This window comes from Marmota marmota, unplaced genomic scaffold, assembly GCF_001458135.2.
Source record: "Marmota marmota marmota unplaced genomic scaffold, marMar, whole genome shotgun sequence".
In the NCBI taxonomy this organism is placed as follows: domain Eukaryota; kingdom Metazoa; phylum Chordata; class Mammalia; order Rodentia; family Sciuridae; genus Marmota; species Marmota marmota.
Genome location: NW_026000026.1, coordinates 50,175,031 through 50,191,097, shown reverse-complemented (window position 1 = coordinate 50,191,097; position 16,067 = coordinate 50,175,031). Strand labels below are relative to the sequence as shown.

Below are 16,067 nucleotides of genomic sequence, written 5' to 3'. Positions count from 1 at the left end.
TTTGGTCACAGTGATGAAAAGCCGACTAATACACTGGTACTGATAAAGGCTAGTAAAGAACACAAGGGCCAGTACAAAAAAACAAGAAACCAAAACAAAACAAAATAAAACAAACCATTGAATCTTCACGGAACATACTTGGAAGGTCTCGCTACTCTACAGTGATATTCCACAGAAACTCCTAAACGGAAGACCCGAAGCGATTTATAAATTAAATGAACCCCAATCAACTCTGGAGAGATGATGTTTTCCAAGGGTTTCTTATTAGGCATTAATTTTAGGTCTGATTCATTGAGCACTTATCTATACCAGGAGTGTGCCAGTGTGTCAGGTACCAAGCAATAGTGATCCAAATAGTCATTAATGTCCCGTAGCTTGAATTAATCTCATAAAACATGTGTTTGAAATATTTTTAGTTTGTACTTAACTTGTAATAAGTTCCTTAAAGAAAGAGATCATAATTTAAAAAAGAAAAAATACTTCCCAATGAATTACAGTACAATGCTAACAGTCCTTCTTTATTTTCAAGCCTCTATGAAAGCTCCATAAGTTTTCTGTATAAGTGCTGCGATAGGTTACACATGCTACCATCATAATCTTAAGGTTTGCATTTATTTAATTACTAATGACAGGTTCAATTACAAATTAAAGTTGTCTAATCTCTGTTGAATTCCACTGGTTTCTAAAAGATATGTTTCTTGACCATTTTCCAACATAGTTCATTAGCTTTCTGCTCAGAAATTACTCTATATCTTTTGTTATTTTCATCTCAAGCTTTCCACACATTCCTCTACACAAATGACCTAGCTTCTTGCCTTAAGAAAAAAGGCAGTGCATTTGCTATAAATCCCAAATCTCAGCTCTAAAGCAGTTTTTCTTGTCTACCGGCTATTCTTTCCTAGGCTCAGAGAGGGGCCTTCTAAACCTTCTGTTCTTCCTGCCTCATCTGTGATCTTGCCATGGCCAGGGTCCTACAGTTGTCCCTTCCTCCTTTGTTGTTTCTTTTTATAAGGAAAGAAAGCAAAACCAAAATTCTCCTTTGAATCAATCAATCAACCTCCTTTCCTGAAGTATTACTCTCCCTCTCTGCATTCTCCATTTAACTCCTCTTTTCTCAGACTGTGGCTCCTAAGCTAGATGAGTCAGCATCACTTGGGAACTTGTTTGAAATGTAAATTTTCTAAGTCCACCCAGACCTACTGTTTCAGAAACTGGTGTAGAGCCTCCAGGAAATTCTAATGCTCACTACAGTTTGGGAACCACCTTCTTAGACCAAATGGCTCCTCAGCTTACATCCTATTTAACTTCTCTACAACACTTGGCAGAAAGTAGTATTGCTTCTATCTGAAGTTTAATTTTCTATTAACAACTGCAAACTCTTATTCTGGTTCTCTTCTTAACTCTCTGATCACTTATTAACAATCTCTTTCACTGACCCTCTCCCTATATCTTGGTATGAAAACATTGCTACACTTACCAGTGTCTCCAAAATTTCACCAATTTTCCTGCCTTTTCACTAGAGTCTTGCTCATTATGTGATCTTCACTTTGATGAAAGGTGTCAGTGCCTAGCCATTCACCCAAGCCAGAAATTTCTACTCTACATTCTTACTTTGAATTGGCCAACCAAGTTTCTTTAATATTTATCTCCACAACTCTCTCACCTATTCTTTATCCCCAGGTGGATTGCCAGAACACTAGATCATGTCAATAGCTTATCTGATAATAGCTGCACTTTTCAATAGCCACTCCTCAACATTTCTACTTCACCATCTAAGGAGTAGGTTCGGTCATGTCAGTCCCATTCAATATGAAAAAAAAAAAAAAAATTCAAAAATGATGAAAATTTAAAAAAACTCGCAGCTGGGCACTGTGCCCCATGCCTGTAATCCAAGAGAGGCTGAGCAGGAGGATAACTAGTTCAAAGCTAGCCTCAGCAATGGCAAGGTGCTAAGCAACTCGGTGAGACCGTCTCTAAATAAAATACAAAATAGGGCTGGGGTTATGGCTCAGTGGTTGAGTGCCCCAGAGTTCAATCCCCGGTGCCCAAAAAAAAAAAAAAAAAGAATAGAACAAACAAACAACAACAACAACAAAATGATAACTTTGATGGCTTGCTATCAGAGGCTGAAGTTTAACATCCTGAGCATGGTGAGTTGGCATTTTAGGGCAACCTACCCTCTCTGTCTCCTCTTCTACCACTTCTTTTCTAATTGCAAAACCTTTTTTTCCCCCTCCAAACCTTTTGCTTCATCTAGACAAGATTGTTCACATTCTCTTCTTGCAGACTTGGTTAACAGTTTTCTCTGCCTGAAATATGCATCTCTAACTACATATGCCTCACTTATTTAACAATCATTAAAATTATTACAAACTAAAGGGCAGAGAGGATGAATGAAGCATATATCAGGTACAACTTGAGGTCATACACTCCACCTAAAGGGACAGTATCTGATCAGGAATTGAAAAATGCTGGCATACAAGTATTGCATTTAAGAAAAGACAGAAATGGGGCTGGAGAAGAAGCTCAGTAGTAGAACACTTGTGATCCCCGGTACCACAAAATAAATAAAGAAAAATTTAAAAAGCCAGAAATACAGGTTTTTAATGTGACATTTCTCAATTTTAAACTCTTGCAGCAAATATTTAAAAATTTAAATTACTCCTATGTACCACTGAGTGTCTGCCAAATAAAATACATCTGTTGGCTGTCAATTTGGACCTTGATTTTAGTTCCACTAGGCATTAGGGATCCAAAGGTGATGGAAACAGGGCCTCTGACCTGAAGGCTCACCTTCAGGCTGTGCTCACATGCCAGCGCAGGCAGGAGAAAATAGCCTCTTACTCAGCTCTCATAATGCTCTGTTAATATGTCACTTGCCATCATATGTTCTTTTAGCTAATTCTTACTCCCTTGAATCATCAGACCCTAGAAGGGCAGAGACATCTTCTGCCGGGGAACTGGCAGCACCAGCACATTGCTAGGCAGGAGTAGGTATTCAGTTATATCTATAGAGAGATACCCACGTATCAATTTGTATCAACTCTATTCCAAACCTTTAAGCTATTATGTACTTTTCCCTTCCTAGGTTGACATTATACCTAGATTAGATACCACCATGTAAGCTACGTTCTGACTGAAGAATTTGCCAAATGTTCACCATCTCTAGCAGTCAGAGAAATGCAAATCAAAACTACCCTAAGATACCATCTCACTCCAATAAGATTGGCAGCCATTATGAAGTCAAACAACAACAAGTGCTGGTGAGGATGTGGGGGGTACTCTTGTACATTGCTGGTGGGACTGCAAATTGGTGCGGCCAATCTGGAAAGCAGTATGGAGATTCCTGGGAAAGCTGGGAATGGAACCACCATTTGACCCAGCTATTGCCCTTCTCGGACTATTCCCTGAAGACCTTAAAAGAGCGCACTACAGGGATACTGCCACATCGATGTTCATAGCAGCACAATTCACGATAGCTAGACTGTGGAACCAACCCAGATGCCCTTCAATAGATGAATGGATAAAAAAAAATGTAGCATTTATACACAATGGAGTATTACGCAGCACTAAAAAATGACAAAATCATGGAATTTGCAGGGAAATGGATGGCACTAGAGCAGATTATGCTAAGTGAAGCTAGCCAATCCCTAAAAACAAATGCCAAATGTCTTCTTTGATATAATGAGAGCAACTAAGAACAGAGCAGGGAGGAAAGGCAGGAGGAAAAGATTAAAATTAAACAGAGACATGAGGTGGGAGGGAAAGGTAGAGAAAAGGGAAATTGCATGGATATGGAAGGAGACCCTCATTGTTATACAAAATTACATATAGGAGGTTATGAGGGAAATGGGAAAAAAAACAAGGAGAGAAATGAATTATAGTAGATGGGGTAGAGAGAGAAGATGGGAGGGGAGGGGAGGGGGGATAGTAGAGGATAGGAAAGGTAGTAGAATACAACAGTCACTAATATGGCATTATGTAAAAATGTGGATGTGTAACCGATGTGATTCTGCAATCTGTATTGGGGGTAAAAATGGGAGTTCATAACCCACTTGAATCTAATGTATGAAATATGATATGTCAAGAGTTTTGTAATGTTTTGAACAACCAATAAAAAAAAAAAGAATCACACATAAAGATACACACATGTTCCTTGTATGATGGTGTCCCAAATAAGGACTATATAGAGGTACTTTTGATAAATTGAAGAAATTATTTTAGACTAGGACAGACCGCTGCACTTTGAAACATGAGGAAAAGTGTTTATTTATCCTGCTTGTTAATCATGGGATGTAGTATTTTTCCATTTAACAAAAGCACTAAAAAGTCAGGTTTAATTTTTACTGCAGTTATATAATTTCTAGTTATGTTATTCAGGAATATTCACAAAACTAATTGAAATTGTAAACTGTTGGACATGGATATTGATTCATTTCTTAGTAAAACCAAACATTCTCACATACTCTTCAGCATTAGGCTTAAAAGGGGATTGCTTGGTTACTGCTATTTCACTCCTCAGCTTATCTAATTTCTAGACATAGCTACAGTCCATGTGTATAGGTCCTATATGGTTGCCATCTGCAAAGTTCATCAACATAAATCTTGCTGAAAAGAATATACTTTTGTAGTTACTTGGATGTTATCAAAATGAAGAATAAAATTTTTAAATATTTTCCCTATGTATATGATAAACAAGTTAAAATCCAAACCATATTTCAGATGTTAAAGATAGTCCCCTTCTATTTATTTTATAACTCTGTATGAGTTATAAAATAAATAGAAGTGCACGAATTCATCTATACATGAACTATTACATCTTTGATATTGAGACTCCATGTCTTATATTCATTGAATGTATCTTATCAATAAGACCATAAGGCTTACCTGCAGACTGTTGAAAATGACAAAGAGAACCAACATCCAGAACTGTCTGTAGGCCATGTGCAGTCCTCCCCAGAGCCATGCCATAGAAATCAGGGCAAAGAGATATAAAATCAGTGGAATTTCTAGAAATGATTAAAAAAGAAAGAAATTTTTAGCTTCAGAAGATTGCATAGTTATACATATACACAAAAATATTTTTGGCTTCTTTCTTGTGCCAGATACTCTATGCCTAAGTACCCATTTTACCCGAACAATCTCGGAAATCCTAGTCTCATGCCAAAGAAGGCAAAGCACATCCCTGAGTCCACATTATTCATGCTTTTCCAATGGGTCTGCTTTTAGGCCTGATGACTGGGAAGGAACAGAACTGTCCTTCTCCTAGACTACCACCTGCTGGACTGTTCAGGAAGTACCACATGGATTACAGAGCCTCAGTGAATCTGTTCCACTGGAATGGAAGGAAGCAGGGTGCTCCCCAAATTAGCATAATCCAACCAGGCATTTAAGATCAGAAATCTTATACGTTTTTTGTGTGATGGAAAACATGTTCAACTCTTTTTCTTTTTTCTTTCTTTCTTTCTTTCTTTTTTTTTTTTTTTTTTACTGTGAAGACATGAAAATATATTGTGAAGGTTAAGAGCAAAGATGAAATGACGAATTTACTGTCAACCCTGAGTTCATTCTACCCATCATGTTCTCAAGCAATGTGTTTCAATGGTTTTCTGAACAGTTTTTTTTCATATCTAAGGAACTTTATTACCATTTCTGTTTGTCTATTTTGAATTTTATTTGATATTTAGATAACAAGTTTTATAAGATTTAGAAGGTGAAGAGATGTTAGAAGCCATAACAAACATATGTTCAAGCTGTTGAAAGATCTCAAAATGAACTGCACTACTGAGAACCCTCCTGACAGACCTCAAGGCCTTGTTTACCCATCATCGTCAATTAACATAAAAGTTCTATTTAAAAATTTTGATCCATTTTGAAGTTGCCAACCTGATCCTCCTTTACTCTCTGAGTACTCTGATGTATATTTTCTACAAAGATATTTTTGTAGTTAGACACAATATCATCAAATAGGGAAATTAACTTTGAAATATCACTACTATCCTCATGTCTCAGTTATTCTAATAACTTCCTTTATACCGAAAGATCCAGCCTTGTATGACTGACACATCTCTGTAGTCTTCTTTAATCCCAATGGTTCTGTGTCTTTGACTTTTCTGACATGAACACGTTTGATAATTACCAGACAGGTTTTCTTCTAGAGTGGCATTAAATTTGAGTCTATTTGATGTTTCCTCAGGATTAGAGTTAGATTGTAAACTTTGGCAGAAATCACAAAAGTGATGCTAGGTTCTTCTTAATAGCACTCTATCTAGAGGCACAAGAATTCCATTTGTTCCTCTAGGGAAGATGCTTTTTTTGGCCACTTGATGAAGGTAGTGGCTTCCTGGATTTTCCACTAAAAAGTGAGCCTTTACAAAGGGCAAGATCTTTGTAATTAATAAGTATCTTATGTGGCTTTACTTGAAAACTATGTATCTTTTTCTTTATCAAATATTTGATTTGTTCTTTCATTTATTTTTATAATATGGACTTCTAGATTTCTATATTACTTAGTGAGTCATTATCTATTATTATTCTCATTTATTTTGATGCCCCAATTGTCCATACTTCAAGAAGGTTTCTATACCTTTGTTATGGCCCTCATTTTTCTGTTAGCATCTACTTGTTATTGGCCCAAGGTATTTCAGACTTTCACTTTCCAGTACTGTTTTCTCTTGGGAGAGAAAGATATTTAGAAACTGTGGTCTGGGGCTAGGTGTGGTCATTGTTTTTGCTGCTTCTACGCTCTCTCAGTAACCAGAGCTAGAAATTAGATGTATGTCCCCCACCCCCACACACATACTTACATCTACAGCTGTTCTCCCTTATTCTTGGAGGATAAATTCTCAGACCCTAGAGGATGCCTGAAACTATGAATAGTATTGAACCTCATATATACTGTTTTTTTCCTAAATATATATGCCCATTATGAAGCTGAGAACTTTTCTTTTACTTTAGGACTTCTCTTTGACATATTCAAATTGCCAGTATCACTGTTGCACTTTTGAGACTCTATTAATGGTTATTTGAACACAAACAAAGCAATACTGCTCCAGATGACACTATAACCAAAATGACTACTAAGTGACTAATGGGCAGGTAGTATACAGTGTGGCTATGCTGGACAAATGATTTATATCCTAGCTAGATGGAACTGGATGGCATAAGACTTAATCATGCTACATAGAATGTCATACAATTTAAAACATGAATTGCTTATTTATGGAATTTTCCATTTAATATTTTTCTGACCAAGTTTGATCGTGGGTAACTGAAATCACTGATAGGGATGACTACTGTATATTTCTGTATCTGTCTCCAAATAATGAAAATCATTAGTTCACACCAATACTTCCAGTTCCAACCCAATACCACGGGGTTAATTCTAGTTTCCTCCCTTTCCAAATTTTGTAACTACCCTTTCTGTTACTGATGGCCATAAAAGTGTGGGGGGGGGGAGGGCACATTGTTAAATAACTACTATAGATTCCACTTGGCAAATGTGTTTCAGAGAAAATAGAATAATTTAAGAAAAAGTTTATGTAGATGACTATTTCCTTTGTCATTAATGCCTGTACCAGGAGAGAATATGTTAATATTTAAATTTTATCAAAATTCATCTTTAATGAAATCATGTATTTTGATAAAGGGCCAGAAGGCTCCTTTTTGTTTGTTTATTTGTTTTGTTTTAAATTTCTGATGAAATTAGGAAACAGCCTATGCTATACTCACAAAAATCCTCAGATTAGGAAGCAGCTTGGGCAATTTCACTCTTTGCTTTCACTGTGTAAGTACAAAGTTCTATTTAGGCTCTGTGCAGAGTACAAAAGGATATGCTCAATTTATATGGACAACTAGGACCCAGATTCCCAAAATTTGGCCTGCAGGTTCTTTTCAGTGACTAGAGCAAAGCAAGTGCTATGTGCTGACAGAAGCTGGTGGAGAAGCCAATAGAATATACTAGAAATACCCACAGCCTGTGTTTTGTCTGGAACTCTGCAGAAAAGTGGATTGCTTGCTCTCCAGATCAGAAACTCTGAAAGGAAGAAAGCCCAGTACAATATCTCAGTGTACTGAACCACAGCCCCTATGCTGGCTTTCCAGCTTGGCAACAGAAATTAAGACATGATTTCAAATGGAGGAACCATATCCAGAGGCATAGCTGGGTTTTGTGGACTCGAAGCTCATAAAACCTGGAGATTTCTTAAGTGTAAAACCATAATTAGGTACAGAATCTCAGAAGGCATCTATGCAGGTGAGAGGTCCGGAAACTTAAGCTTCATCAGCTTTATCATTAATCTACAGCTGAAGAGGCATCTTTTACCCTCTTTGGGGCCTCAGTAAGAAGAGTGGGTGATGGGAGTGGGTGATGGCCATGAAAGAGGGGGGAGGGCACATTGTTAAATAACTACTATAGATTCCATTTGGCAAATTTAAAATTCATGCTCTATTTAGTGGAAATAATGTTAGTTAATTATTTCCCAAGTTGTCTCACATTTGATGAGCTACTCAAATTTCTGCTGCCTACAAATCAATGTTTAGTGAAGAAGGTATTTATAATTAGGAATGTTAGAAACAACTTATATTTAGGGTTGACTAGTTAACATAAAATAGAACCACGTCAATGTTCTCATTAAAAAGAAGCTCCTTAAACATAGGATTGGGCCCAAGGGATAAAGGTATCTATATAAAAGACTATGTTATTCGGAATAAACAAAACAACCAACAACCCAATTCAAAAATGGAAAAAAAGAGCTTAAACATTTCTCTACAGTACTTTGATAAAAGAGGCCTCAGTGCTTTCTTGCCCCTTTCACCACGTGAGGATGCACCAAGAAATCACCTTCTATTGAGGTGGAGGGAGAGCAAAAGGACAGTCAGTGTAGGTATTAAATGACTGGGTCAGGAAAATGGGGTTGATTCAAGAGGAAATAAATTGCTAACACTTCCAGGGCACTTCCCTTCCTCCAGGGAATTGTTCCTCCCAATAAGGAGTTGTACTTCCCAGGCAGCTCCTCTCCTTCCTTTCTGGGCAGATATGGAGAGGCACCCTGGAAAGTTCCTTTACCACCTTTTGACCATGTAGACAAGATCAGGGGAGGAGGGGGCGTGAGAAGAAAGGATAAAAGGGGTAGGACATCCCCACTCCCTTGGGCACCAACTTGGAGGGTCCTCTGCAGAGGAGTAAGTGTCTCTCTCTATCCATTAAATAAAATTTTTTGCTCTTGCCTCAGCGTTTCCTGGGTGTTCAATCGTTAACATGGGGAAACAGGACTCAGACATGATTCTCAACATTGGACTCACTACGAATCAAAAAGCAGATCCCTTAGCAAACACCAAACTTTTGCACCTTGATCTTGGACTTCTCAGTCTCCAGAACCAGGATAAATACATTTTTGTTGTAAGTTAGCCAGTCTGTGGTATTTTATTATAGTATTCCAAACAGACTAAGACACTTGGGAATAAAAAGGAATAAAATTCTGATATATGCTATAAGATGGATAATCTTGAAAGCATTTTGTTAAATAAAAGCCATACACAAAAGGACAAACAATTTCCCTCGCATTAAGTTCCTAGAATAAGCAAATTTATAGAGATGAACATGGAAAGTAGAATAGAGGTTATCAGGAGATGGGAGGAAGGGAGAACAGCAAGTCATTATTAAATGGATATGGAGTTTATGTTTAGGATGATGAGAAAGTTCTGGAAAATTTGATAGCAAAGGTGTCCCTACCACATTGTGAATGTACTTAATAATATTGAACTACACACTGAAAATAGTTAAATGTTGAATTTTATGTTATATACATTATTACAATTAAGAAAAAGGTAAAAAGAGTATACTAAGGAAATCAGGCTTGTGTCAAGATGACATTCTACTACAGGGGGGAAAAAGTGAAATCATCAAAGTATTTAAATACTTAAATTAGCAAGGAGTCACTAGTGTGAAAAGCAATGTACTTAGAAAATGTTTTAGAGGAAAAAATTACAGAAATTAAAAAAAATAGCAAGTGGATAAGCGAGTTAGTACTACTATCACTAAGAAAGTGTTCTCAAGGAGTTGGTAGATTCCATTGAGAACACATAATATTTCTTAATTTTTTAGTGGAAAATATGATTTCAATGAATTTAATTGCCATTTTTAAGGAAAATGCAGTGCAATATTATGTTTTGTTGTAATTGCAGCCTTTAAGCTATGCACCAGTGACAACAATAAAGGCTTTATTATGGAAATCACACTGCATTTACACGAGGCTGAAATTTATTCTGTGTTTACAATCTTCTAAACTGTTTGTTTTAATTTTACCTCAACTGACCTTCTGATTCTAACAATTTGAGATGTGTTACTAAAACAAACTCATCAAAATAAAACAAGGAACCCAACTGCAAAATGGTGTGGAGTTAAGATATTTGTTAATCTATTTCTAAGAGTAGGCATGCATCATATTTAAATTAGAAAAAAAAAGGTAATTTAAAAAAAAAAGTTATCCCAAAGTTCAAAGGTCTTTTTTCCAAAACATGGGCTTTTATTTTTAAAATTGACAGACATTTAGAGGTAAGGAAGATTCAGTGATCTGAGCCAGGTCTTGGTGAGAAAATATCGATTGTGTTCCTGAACTTTCTTAACAAGGGTCAACACTAATTCCAAAATACCTGGTCACCAACCAGTGCTCTCAACAAATTTAAAACCAAGAGGTATTCAGAAGATGACAAGGCAAAATGCATGAACTTTCAAATCGGCATTAGGATACTATGGGTGGAACAAGTAATAGCAAAGCTTATGGATTAGGTTTACAAACTGTTCAAAGAAACCCCATACACCTCATTTGGGTAGTTTGCATTCCTCACTTTTGATCACTAGTCGTCTATGTGGTTTCAATTTTGGAATTTCCTTTCCACTTCATGACTTCTCCAACACATTGTCAGATATGTTGAAGTTTGATCACATTCAAACCGTCAGTGAAAACTTTCTGGGCAACCTATTTAAAATGGATGTCTCAGCATCTTTTTTTCTACTCATCTCCCTCTTTCCTGATTCACTTTCTTCGCAGTACTTATAAACATCTAATTATATAATTATATAATTTATGTGATGGTTAATTTTATATGTCAACTTCACTAGGCTAAAGGATGCCAAGATATCTGATTAAATTATTTCGGGTGTGTCTATGAGGGTGTTTACAGAAGAGATTAGCTTTTAAATTTTTGAACTGAGCAAAGCTGAGGGCCCTAGCCAATGTGGGTGGGCATCCTCCAACCCTCTGTCTAAACAGAGTAAAAAGGTTGAAATGCTTTCTTTCCTCTGCCTGACTGCTTGAGCTGGGGCATGCATCTTCTCCTGCCCTCAGCACTCCTGGTTTGCAGGTCTTTAGATGTGGAATTGGAATCCACAATATTCACTCTCTGGCTCTTAGGCCTTTGAACTATACCACATATCTTCTGGGTCCCCAGTTTGATATGGCAGACTGTGAAGAAGACCTCTCAGTCTTCATCATTACATGAGCCGATACTTCATAGTGTATCTCCTATTGCCTTTCTGGAAAACCTTAATACAAGGTACACATTTGCTTATTGTTTGATCCCCTACTAGAATATAAGCCCAATGAAACCATTATCTCAATCATATGGAATTAAATCTTTCTCATCAAAGTAGGGTCCAAAAATTAGTTGAATGAATAAATAAAAACTAAATTCTAATTCGATTTTTTGTAGGTCTGGCTAAGAGAATATGATAAACTAAAAGTAAATTTGTGGGATTAAATTTGTATGCTCAGTATTTCTTTTACTCTCTATTTAAATAGTAGCAAAGGTATAGAGAGATTTGGGCTTTGCAGAAGGACAAAGTGGCTCCTGGGCTGCAGAGGCTTGAACACAATTTAGGCTTGTGACTTGTAGACTTGTGTAAGCATATGAATAATTCCTATGGCCAGTGATTCTTCCCTGTGATTGTTTGTTTATTAATAGAAGGGGGAAAGAGAAGAAGGGTGAAAAGCTATGATCATTTCCCAGAATCAATTCAGCTTATCCAAAATATCTGTAGATAAACCAATTTCAGAGACACTGAGGAGTCAAGTCTACTCAATAATGCTGACATTAAAACTCTCTGACCAGGGGCTGGGGTTGTGGCTCAGTGGTAGGGAGCTTGCCTAGTACACGTGAGGCACTGGGTTTGATCCTCAGTACCACATAAATATAAAATAAAGATATTGTGTCAACCTAAAACTAAAAATTAAATATTTAAAAAAAACTCTTTGACCACAAATCACAAAAAGAAATTCATTTTATAATGTGAACTATTACAATCACAAAAGAAGAATTTTATGAAGCCTAAGTTAACATCTTGTTCTAGTCTATTCTGTTCTATTCTATTGACTCTATGCTATTCCTTTCCACTCCATTTCATTCTATTTGAAGTATGTTGTCAACGGGACTCACCAATGTGTTGTGATCCACAGTGTGTAAACCTCTGGAAGGTTACTTGAGTAGCTTGTAGGGTTTCTTGGATATGAAAATAGGTACAGTGAACATAAACATACTAGAGGTCTATAGCTATCACCTTCTGACATGGATTGAACCTGACCGTTACTGATATGGGACGGATAAAAGCCTGATTTAGAATGAACGGTGCAGGTGAGCTACTGGATCTACAGGAACAGAAGACAGTCAATACTGGCCTGGAGCATATTTTATTGAGATGAAGAGAAAGTGAACAAATTCTCCATAAGTCTCAAGGTCTACTGAGAACCTGAGTAGCAGTGCCTCGTCAACTGCTAAGCTAGGACTCTCCTGGAAGCTAAAGGACAGTTTAGTGTCAGGCCTACTTTGAGTGTGATTTATTGGGATAGGGAAAAAAATGGTGAAAGCCTAGAATTATGGTCTCGCCTAGCAAAAGCTATATATAATTTTCAATTTGCAGGCTATAATTTTGAATCTAAGGAGAATAACCAATTTAGATGAGACATACCCACATGGACCTTGCAAGAACTGTTATTAGAGTAATTCCATTTGAACCATGTACTTCAAAGTTGCCAGATAATATTCTGCTGCCGGGGGGTGTATAGGTGTGTGTGTGTGTCAATTAAGTCTGCGACTCTTAAGGAAAAGGTAAAACAGTTTTCTTCTTGTGAGAAAAAAATGTCCTGGAACTATGGGAAGGGGAAATTATCACTTGGGTTCATAGCTGACACAGTAATTTTCTACACACTTCATAAATGTTTCATAAAGTGAAATTATGATGAAAGTTTTTAGGAGACCAGAGTTCTAAAACAAACATGAAATCAGCCGACTAACAATTGAAGACTGGCTTAACCTAGTTTTTTAACTACATTACCAGTTACTCAGCCTTTAAAGAGCTCAAAACACTTATCTACAGGCATGCTCAGGCATCTAACAGCAATTTCCAACACACCAGCTTTTGTAATACAATGCAAATGTACAATGCATTTGCATTTTGAATCTTACTAGACAGCCTCACAATTTTTAGTAATTAGTTACTTTGTATTTGACCATGAATAGCCAGTTAAGTTTTATAGATAGTTTGATAGGACATCACAGAATAGTCATTAAGATTTAACAGGGTCAAGTTCAGCACTGAAGTCTCCAGTTAAAACTGACACAATGTCTCAGAAAAATTAACACTAAGGATAACTCTGTGCATGCAAGAAAATATTTTTATGGGGTGTTAAATATGTCAGTTCCCAGAACTATTTTTGTGGTAGATTCTTAAGCTGGATAAATTCCAGCTTACCTTAAAGTTCATTTCCTTTCTTTAATTTGGTTCCTTAGCCATCAAGACAAAAATAAATAAATAAATAAATAAATTAATTAATTAATTAAAAATTTCATTAAAAATGTCCTTGGCCAATGTCACTATTTAAAAAAGTCTACACATGTCCAATCCTTTATTTCTCTGTCAATGTGATTAGTCATATATCTTCTTCCAATAGCTATCAGATTATCAGGGTATCATCTCTCCTTAGAATAAATGTTCTATTTCTTCAAAGCTTTGGGTATATGACTTATTCTCTGTTGTTAAATAATTATATGTGTAAATGGAGAAAAATGAATACCAAACCACATACAGAGCTGTTCTCAGGAATATGCAACAACTGACCCCTAAGTAGCCAGATATCTGCTTAAGCTTATCATCATCCTTTTAAACAAAAGCACAGCACCCACAGGTAGAATGGGGAAATTTTTGCACATGGGAACCAACTTGTATCTTAATGCTCATTCTTACTAACAACCTTGGAACAAGTCCTTACAGAGAAAAAGAAGAGAAATAATTGTGTTAAGAAAGAAAGGCAATTCCCAGATTGAGTATCATGTGCATGATCTAGAGGGAGGAGGCTGTCTAAAAAAGCCTCACAACTCCCCTATGCCTATTTTGACAATATTTGTATATTACTGACCAAGATAATTTGAGTGAAGTGTTTGCACCCAATGATAACGATTACTTTTTCCCCTCTATTTGTCCATGTCACATGTAGCTTTTCATTTTTGTGGGTTTTTGATCTTAGCTTTTCCTCCACCCCATGTTTTCTCCTCTTCCATCAGAAATTCAAACTGTAATGGTTGAGCTGGTTCATAGTGTTTTACTAAAAAATGGAAGGTAAATGCTGTAGCTTAATTTTCCCCTAAACCCAAAACTATGTTTTTATTTATTTATTTTAAGAACAAGAGAACTGGGATCTTATTTAACTCTAGGAGGCATGGGTTAGACATCAGTAGATAAGACAAATGAATGAGTAGTCACATGATTCTTTCAGTTCCTATGTTTTGTAAGCGCCATATGAAGTTGCTTTTACTCTTTAAGCCCATTTTTAATAGGTAGACAAGAATTCTAAGTTGCCTTAGTTTGTTCTGTGTTTGTTTCTATCCTCTTGTCTTTTTTCCTGGTAAAGTTTATCCATTCACCAGCTTGATGGAACACCTTTGTAAAAAACCAATCCCTCACAATGGCAAAGCCACTTTAGTATATCATATAACAATGAATTAGTATTTATTGCAAGAACTCTTGGCTTTAAGGGGGAGGATGGGGCCAGGGAAACCACTGCACTTCTTCAAGACTTAACTAAATGTGCATAAGGACAAAATATTATTTACTTTAATTACTTATTAATTTGAAACTATAGTGATTTATATTGTCTTTTCAAAATTATACAATAGAATCTGAAATAACTATGCAACGTTTTTACTCTTTTCTACAAATCAATTTTGATCTCTTATTTCAAATTGATGCATCCTAATTATAAATCACATTATTTACTTTCTTGAAGGTTATTTATACTAAAGTTTATAACTTGCTTCTGTCAAATTCAACTTAAAAAGATCTCTTTTGAATATGGGTTCTCGGCCAATGAGGAAAGTAAAAGTATGCATGGAAGGTGAAATGCTATGACTGTGTTCAATTTATACATTCAAACAGCCAGAATAGTTTTATAGTTATGAACAAGGATTCTGGAGCCAGATTATTTGAGGGCCATTTACTAGCTGTATGTCCTTAGTCAATTTCCCTATCTGTTAACTGAATATAATATTATTACTTCCCAAATAAGATGTTGTACATTTAGTGAGGACATAGTGATTGAAATGCAGAATATTTAATAAGAGCTCCATACAAATTTTAACTATTACTTGTTATTCAAGAAATGTATTTCTTTACCATAAAAATGCATTAGGTAAAACAAAATAGATGAGAGGATGGATTAAATAGGAATCTTATTTCCAAGATTATATAAGTATGAAGATGCATATGTATACATAAACATACATATATACATACATGCAGGCAAGTGTGCACAGGTGTATGCCCTATAGGAAAAGGTAGTTGTCAGGGAGTAGCTTGCAATGAGCAGTAGAATGTGAGATCACATGTTTATTTTAAGTAACTCTTAAAGTTTTCTTTAAGTTATTGCCAAGGCAGATGAATAAATAATTTGTAGCAGATACCTTGTAGAAAAACACTGATACACAAACCTTGAGGATAAACAAATACAATTAAAGAAGATAATGGGGAGAGGGTGCCTCAGTAAGAAGGATTTATGGGACTTTTTTTTTTTTTTTTT

General features: G+C 36.1%; 1 protein-coding gene across 2 annotated transcripts in view; it reads right to left on the bottom strand.

The window, feature by feature from the left end:
• The window catches only part of Adgrv1 (adhesion G protein-coupled receptor V1), a 548,667-nt gene that overhangs the window by 58,187 nt on the left and 474,413 nt on the right, over positions 1-16,067 (bottom strand). For both annotated transcript variants that reach the window (XM_048811397.1, XM_048811398.1), the window contains one exon: positions 4,888-5,009. In XM_048811397.1, the coding sequence (XP_048667354.1) occupies positions 4,888-5,009 (122 nt within the window). The remainder of the gene's footprint in view (positions 1-4,887; positions 5,010-16,067) is intronic.